The 8,270-nt window shown below is 41.5% G+C and overlaps 1 protein-coding gene across 1 annotated transcript; it reads left to right on the top strand.

The window, feature by feature from the left end:
* Positions 1–3,569: 3,569 nt before the first annotated feature.
* Positions 3,570–7,306, top strand: BDR25DRAFT_292097 (uncharacterized protein). The gene is made up of 4 exons (XM_033688634.1): positions 3,570–3,773; positions 3,871–4,379; positions 4,428–5,683; positions 5,730–7,306. The coding sequence occupies exons 1-4, from the start codon at positions 3,622–3,624 to the stop codon at positions 7,167–7,169; spliced, it is 3,357 nt and encodes a 1,118-aa protein (XP_033544427.1). The 5' UTR covers positions 3,570–3,621; the 3' UTR covers positions 7,170–7,306.
* The last annotated feature ends 964 nt before the right edge of the window (positions 7,307–8,270 follow it).

Raw genomic sequence — 8,270 nt, 5'->3', positions numbered from 1 at the left:
AGCTGCAGGAGCATTAGTAAGACTAAAAGGCATAACTTAGTACTTAAAATAACTATATTAAGTCTAGAATACTGTCTTCTACTTATCTCCTTTACAAATATGTAATATATAGTACGCATTATAGATATCTAGCTTTATATACTACTTTGCCTTCTTAAGTCTCTTAAGAGATTCTAAGATAAGCAGCAGTAAGTAATAATTTTTTATTATAATCTAGTTTAAGCCTTTAAAATCTATATAAAGCCTTAACTTTTTATCCTTTTTCTTTATAAATAAAATTAGAGCTCTTATAAAAGACTTAGACCTCTAAATCTACCCTTTTTATAAATAATTATTAATATATTTATAAAAATGCTATAACTTATACTCTAACAAGTTATATAGTAGTTAGTAAGAAGGCTTTGTCTCTTCCTCTAGCTTAATAGCTAGATCCTGTAGGCTATGCAGTAGTACTTTTAACATCTTGTTAGACTTAACTATGTCTGCATATTTTTTGTACTCTAGTCTTAACTTAAGCTCTACAGGTCCTAAAGAATCTTTAGTGTTATTAGACAGCACACTGCAGACATAGACATCTGTATTAGGACTCTACATAGTTTGCTTAAACTCTGCTGCGTCTTCTAAGGCCACCTTAGCATACTTTAGCACACTATAGTCTTTTACGCCTCTAAACAACATATGTCTTGTATAAAAGTTTAGCTTTAGATTAAACTAATTAATTTAAAGTAAACCTAAATATATTAAAGGTCTCTTTAAGTCTGTTACTATAAACAGCACCTTATAAGTCTAGACTCTTCCTTAGGAGTCTATAATCTTTACATTTACAACTGTAAAGCTGTAGATAGCAAAGTCTAATCTATTAGGTGCCTTTAAAAAGACACCTAGTAGGGGCTTAATCTTAAGATCCTGCTTTTTAGCTATTATAGTAGACAGGATGTTTAATTTAGCTTTTCTATCTACTACAGCCTAAAAGTCTTTTAATAACCCTATGCTTACTGTTACTAATAATAAAGTTAACCTTTTTAAGTATAATAAGTCTTAAAGGTTTCTAAGCTCCTTTTTATTACTTACTAAAGTAATATAAGCTAGAAGAAAGAAGCTTAGTTTTTTTAGCTTTACTCTTTTCTCTTTTACTTATTCTTATTAGACTTATTTTTATCTTTGTCCTTTATAGAATAATCTAGAGAAATATAACCTAGCTACTTATAATTCTAGTAAGTAACTTTTATTTTATTAAATTTTTACCTTTTTCTAGCTTTTTTTTTAGCTTAAAGGCTTTTTTTATTTTTTTTTTAGGCTTCTTTAAGTCCTTATTAGCTAGAGGTAAGGTAGAACGCTTTTATGTTCTCTTCTTTTTTAACTTTAGCCCTTTTCTCTTCTGCAGGCAGTAGTAGGATATGTTGCTCTACTCTTTTACCTAAGCTAGCGTCTCTTGCTTACTTTGTAGGATATACGTTAGATCACGCTTAATCTTGTTAGATAGCGTGCTACTAAAGTCTACTATTATCTTTTCTAGGCTCTTCTTATTAACTTTAGTCTATAATAGCCTAAGGTAGGCTAGAAGTTTAGTTAGAAACTAGTTAAGTTATTATTTATAGTTCTTTATAGTGTTATAAGCTACCTTTTTTTATTCTACTAGAGTACTTAATGCATTAAGCATCTTATTTTTAAGATCTTACTATGTTAGTAACTATAATAAGTTAATAAGCTTTAAATAAGTGTAGTGTGTCTTTTATAGTAATTATAGTGTTTTATTAACATATTATAGGCTAAAAGAGATCTTCTGTAATTCCTAAGTAAAGCTTAATAGACTCTTTTAGTAATAGTCCTTATTATCCCTACACTACTAGTTGTAGTCTGCCCTGTTCTTTTTTTTGTATTAGTGCGGTAGTTTAGGACGCAGTAGGTTTGCTTAGTTTTAGGTAGATTTTAGTATAATAACATTTAATACCTTAGTTAGTAACTTATTAAGTGTGTCTATATTACCTGCTTTAAATTAACAACAGATTTTTATTATCCTAGCTAGTTCTTGCGCTTCCTGCTGCTCTTGCAGCTAGGCGCAGGCTTCTGTTAAAGCCTGATTCGCAGGGGTGGACTGTGCGTTGCTTGGTCCTGCACTGGCCCTTCTAACCCCTTCTAGGCCCTAAACGCCTTCTAGATAGCTTAACAAGCCTAATCTATAAAGATTTTTATTATCCCTTTTACTTATCTCTTGCTCTGTTCCTCCCTGCGTTAGTGTTAACCCTAGTTAAGTATTACTAGAAGTAGTAGTTTTAGCTAGCTTCTTAGGTAATCTTTAAGCGCTAGTTGCATCTAATTCTCCTCTAGTGTTTTGCTTTAACACTATTATGTAGGAATGTTGCCCTTAAGCAGTATGCTAGCTTATAGAGTAATTTAAATGTAAAGATAGAATAGTAAGTAGCACAGATAGCACTAAGAGTAAGCTTTTAGAGAAAGATAGGGGTGTATTATAAGAGAGACAAATTGCTGCTAAGCTTTGCTTGTTAGGATTTATGCTTATATACGAAGCACAGGTCATACGACCTCCAAACAGGTCAGGTGAGGCCATACTGGCCCGTTCTGGGACATCCGGCCTTACACAGTGTACAAGGTAGGTAAGGTAAGGGCAACATGTTTCTAGTTTTATTACTCTTGTCTTTTCTCTGTACAGAGGAAAGGGGGGATATCTAGATGTTTGCGCACAGAGGTTTGTGCACAAGCATTATGTGACATAGATACGTAGTCCTGCTTATGCGCAATTGCTTGTATCTAGGCTGTAACGCTGCTGCTGCGTACAGACAACTTATATATAATAAGCTTTAGTAGTTATAAACTTTAAGTAATACTTTAAAACTTAAGTTATAATTAATACTTATAAAAATAAAATTTTAAAAGTATATAAATAATTTACTAACTTTTATTATTAAAGTGTTTAAAAAAGTTTTAAAAAAAGTAGTAATAATTATATATAAGCTAGTATTAGTATAATAAAAAATTACTAAACTTTAAGTAGCTAATAAGGCTACTATATAACATAAATTATATAAAAAAAAGTAAATTAAAGTTAAAAAAACTTTAATAATTTAAAAAAGCTTATACTTAATAGCTTTAAAAAAGTTTAAAGTGTATAGCAATAAAAAAAAAGTAAAGAAGTAGGTGTAAGCTAAAGTAAGTAAGCTATTTTAAAAGCGCTGTAAATAGTGTAATTAGACTAGGCATAACACGCAAATATGTAAGTAAGAAGTAAAAGTAGTATCTAAATAATGTTCTAGGCTATACTGTACTATATAGTGCTAGAGCGGGTTGTTATAGGCTATAATAGAGTTTGTTAGGGTGTAGTCTTAGCAAAAGTAAGCAACTCAGGTGTGTGAGCAACTTGCCTGTAAAGTACGTTATAGAGTTTTAGAGCTTCTAAAGAAGAAGGGGTAAACGTTAGAGAAACCGTCTGTTACGCGAGAACGTGCGTTACGCGATAAATACGTTAGAGTAGCTTGGGCCAACAAAATGCCAAGGTGCGGGGAGAGGCTCTTGGTCAACCCACTCCCGTCATGCAAGGACCAAGCTGCGTCACCACGCATCGTGAGCTCCACCTGCATCTCACGCCTCATCAACATCACCAACATGGGCGGCGAATCCCATCGCATCATGCCTGTATCTAAGGAATACCCGAAGCTCGCGGCCGGCCCTGTAGGCAAGCAAATTCATCATATCTACCAAGACCGGCTGAGGCAGTTCACCGATGGCGGGCAGTATCGTGAGCAAGGGCTGATGCCGTAAGTATAGCTTTTATCAAGACGAACAAACTATCCCAGATAGCCTATGATGGTTGATATACAAATTCGAGCTCCATTGAATGCTAATACCTTGCAGTAAGATCACTGAAAGCCGTGCCACAGGTACAGACTGGGTCAAACTGTCCGTCTACTCCCCTCCCAACCTCTCCCGACCAACCTTCAAAGAAGCTACCTGGAACAAATTCAAGCCCACTCACGTTGGCGAGTCCTTCGGTCCTAGTTGGTCGACGCATTGGTTCAAGGTGCAACTCACAGTCCCCAAGTACATGCGCGAGAAGGAGCGTCTCGAGTTCCACTGGGATGCCAACAATGAGGGCCTAATTTGGACTGAGAAGGGCGATGTGGTTCATGGATTGACCGGTGGAGGAGAAAGGACCGAATGGATACTACCTAAGGAGTTTAGGGATGGGAAAGAGCATGTGTTTTATATCGAGATGGCTTGTAACAAGATGTTCGGGAATGCACCCGACGGTGACTCGATTCAGCCGCCGGATCCAAACATGACCTATCAATTGCATACTGCAGACATTGTAGCCATCAACCTCAAGGCTCGCGCGCTGTACTATGATTTCTGGGAAATCGGAGGTAAGAGGCCATCACCGGAGCAGGAGGCGGGAACTAACTGGCGAATAGATGCAGCGCGGGAGTTTCCAAGCGACTCCTGGGAAAAGGCTCAAGCATTGCAGATTTGCAACCGCATCATGGACACTTTCATCGCTGGCGATGGGAGCAACGAGAGTATTGCGAAGTGTCGCAAGATCGCGAGCGAGTATATCGGAGACGTAGACACGCACAAAGTTTACAACGGCGACAAAGAGGCAATTGTGTCCGGCATTGGGTACTGCCACATTGATACCTGTTGGCTTTGGCCTTTCGCTGAGACCAAGCGAAAAGTTGCGCGATCCTGGTCGAATCAGCTTGACCTGATGGATCGATACCCGGAGCTCCGGTTCTGCTGTACGCAAGCGCAACAGTATAAATGGTTGGAATTGTACTACCCTGGAGTGTTTGATCGGGTCAAGAAGAAGGTCAAGGAAGGTACATTTCAACCTATTGGTGGCAGCTGGGTTGAACACGATACTAATCTTCCAAGCGGAGAGTCGCTAGTCAGGCAGTTTCTTTATGGGCAACGGTATTTTGAGAGCCGTTTTGGACAGCGATGCAAAACCTTCTGGTTACCGGACACATTTGGATATTCCACTCAACTGCCTCAGGTTTGCCGCGGTGCTGGCATGACAAGATTCCTGACTCAGAAACTGAGCTGGAACAACATTAACAACTTCCCTCACACCACCTTCAATTGGGTCTCACTCGACAACAGTCAAGTCGTCTGTCACATGCCACCATGTGAGACATACACTGCGGAGGCTAACTTTGGGGATGTGAAGAGGAGTGTTTCGCAACACAAGTCCTTGGACCAGGATAACACATCCCTTCTTGTCTTTGGAAAGGGAGATGGGGGAGGTGGCCCAACTTGGGGACATCTCGAGAAATTGCGACGATGCCGTGGCATGGCTGACAAGACTGGACTTGTGCCACGTGTCAAGCTTGGCGATTCAGCAGATGACTTCTTTGACCGACTGGAGAAGAAGGTCGAAGAGGGCCTTGAGCTTGCTACGTGGTATGGCGAGCTTTATTTTGAGCTTCACCGAGGCACCTACACCACACAGGCAAACAACAAGCGCAACAACAGGAATGCTGAGATTATGCTTAGAAACATCGAATACCTAGCAACTCTCGCGACGATCAAGGATAACTGCGGCAAGAAGAGCTCGTACAAGTATCCGAAGAAGGAGCTCGATGATATGTGGGAATCCACTCTACTCTGCCAATTCCATGACTGCCTGCCTGGAAGCTCTATTGAAATGTGCTATAAAGACTCAGATGAGGTGAGCATTCCACGAGATTTCGGGTAGATTTACTGATAGGATGTAGATATACGCCAATGTATTCAAGACGGGAGAGAAACTGATCTCTGAGGCACTTTCGGAACTGGGCTTCGATGACGAACCTACCGCCAACAGCAAACTCGCCGCTCTCAACACCCTCCCGTGGCCACGAACGGAGATTGTTAAATTACCCCCCTTAGCAAACCTCCCATCATACGGTCTTGCTCACGGCAGCGGTGCCGGCATCATGGACATCAGACCGCTTGCATGTCCCTACTCCGCACACATTGCTTCCATCAAAGAAATCCGAAAGGGCGTTTTTGAACTCAGCAATGCCCAGTACAAAGTCGGGGTTTCTAACGGCGTCATTACTTCCCTCTATGACATCTCCGCTAAGCGCGAGATTATTCCGAAGGGCAAGAAGGCAAACCAACTTGTCATTTTCGATGATAAACCGCTGTACTGGCAGGCTTGGGACGTGGAATTATATCATCTTGAATCTCGACAGGAACTCAGACCATCAAAGAGCTCGATTTCGGAAGATGGACCTTACCGCGTTTCTTTGGATATCGAAACCAAGATTTCAGAGAAATCTTGGATCAAAACAACAATCACGTTGCCGGCTGTTGTTAACAACACGCCTACATACATTGAAGTCAGGTCCGATGTCGAATGGCACGAAACGATGAAGTTCCTCAAAGTCGAATTCCCCGTCGACATCGTCAACACAGAAGCAAGCTATGAAACCCAATTCGGCATCGTCAAGAGGCCGACGCATTACAACACTTCCTGGGATATGGCGAAGTTCGAAGTGTGCTGTCACAAGTGGGCCGATTTATCCGAACACGGCTACGGAGTATCGATCCTAAACGATTCTAAGTATGGCTTCGCAACCGCCGGAAACATAATGCGGCTCTCGTTGCTTCGCGCGCCCAAGGCGCCAGATGGCCACGCAGACATGGGCCGCCACCACTTCCGCTACGCCATCTTCCCGCATAGCGGGCCACTAAGCGCGACCACCGTCCAAACGGCACTCAACTTCAACAACCCGCTCAAAATCATCGGCCACAAAACGACCGCCTCTCTTTCTCCCTCTCTGCCTGGAAGCCGCAGCCTCTACGCCCCATACACCACACCGTCCCTCCTCTCTTCTCTACGTATATCTAGCGCGCCAAACCTCATCCTTGATTCCATCAAGCGCGGCGAAGACGACGAGGATGTCTCACGCGGCGAACTCCCTGTCCGCAAGGAAAAGAGTGTTATCTGTCGCCTGTACGATAGCATGGGAGGGAAATCTACCGGGATGTTGATTTGGGGCGGTTTGCCGGTTAAGAAAGTGCTTAAGACTAATTTGTTGGAGGATGAAATTGAGGATTTGAGTGATAAGTTAGTGGACCTTGACGGCGGGAATGGGAGCGGGAGGGAGAGAGGGATTAAGATTGAGGTTAGGGCCTTTGAGATTATGACGATCAGGTTGGTTTTATGAAGGGGATGGGGGCAGGGGCGAAAGATGAGGATCCTGGTGGATAGATGGGATGGGCTCGGATATTTGAGAGATGGCGTCTGCTAGTATGTACTTCAAGCATCACGCTCACAGATAAATTGTATAGGCGTACATATGAGAGATGTAGACGAAGTGCTTAGTGCGTGATTGTAACCGTGATAACTGAATATATCCTTGTTTGAAGCATGCAAGAGGTTGCTCTCGAACCGATACGCTCTGCGGCGACGCTCCCACTTAAAAGGTAGGTAGAACTGGTGGTGGTTTCAAAGGATGCGCATACTAAGCTATGCGAGTCGTGGAAACAGGTGATTCTAAGAAACAAGGAGTAGAGAGACAAGAGAGTAGGGGACTTAGGACTTCCGTTCGCATTAAATATTCTCTCAGAAGTCTTTCCCCTTATATGCGGCAGCCAGAATTGGAACAGCGTGTTAAACGAGCCATAGGACGCTCAGTAGTTTACGGCGTCGTACTGTCTGGGTCCCGTAAATAGCGTAGTAGAATTTCAGAGGCAACGTAACCGTAGTTGACTCCAATTTGGCCGTATTTCACACTTCTATGGGGGTGGCTTTTGGCGGCCATACAAAGCTCACTATCGCGACTTTTCTAGGTGATGAGGTTTCGAAATTAGTGGCTTTTTAGATCTATTCTGTGCGTTAATCCGTGCAATGTCTTGGTATTTGTGTTGCGTCTTGTCCGCCTTACTAAGTCTATAAGAACATTAACTAAGCAACAATTTACTCTTATTGATGCCTAAATATCTATTATTTTAGCAAGATATTAAAGCTGTACAAACAGTGAGAGCACTGTGAAGCAGGAAGCATGAAGCGCAGAAGGCGGTAAAGGATAGTATTGATAGACAAATCCTTAAGGAGACTTAGGGGTTCGTGAGAGGATATGTATATATATGTACTAGGGCTAGGCTGAGTGCTCTCTAGGGAGAGTCTAAGGCATGTCTAAGTTAACTGTAACATAGCCCCCCTCTTTCTATAGGTTGTTCTTAATCCTGCAATTAGATAGATAGGATATTATAGTAACTTAGACTAGCTCTAGACAGACCTGCAGTAGAGACTATATATGTTACAC

The sequence above is a fragment of the Lindgomyces ingoldianus genome (assembly GCF_010093535.1).
Source record: "Lindgomyces ingoldianus strain ATCC 200398 unplaced genomic scaffold BDR25scaffold_29, whole genome shotgun sequence".
Classification (NCBI taxonomy): Eukaryota; Fungi; Ascomycota; class Dothideomycetes; order Pleosporales; family Lindgomycetaceae; genus Lindgomyces; species Lindgomyces ingoldianus.
This window is presented reverse-complemented; position numbering and strand designations above follow the sequence as displayed.

Coding starts and splice junctions, on each gene's coding strand:
- BDR25DRAFT_292097 (XM_033688634.1), top strand. CDS start 3,622: ATGGGCGGCGAATCCCATCGCATCATGCCTGTATCTAAGGAATACCCG. Junction 3,774..3,870: donor CGTGAGCAAGGGCTGATGCC/GTAAGTATAGCT, acceptor AATACCTTGCAG/TAAGATCACTGAAAGCCGTG. Junction 4,380..4,427: donor TGATTTCTGGGAAATCGGAG/GTAAGAGGCCAT, acceptor ACTGGCGAATAG/ATGCAGCGCGGGAGTTTCCA.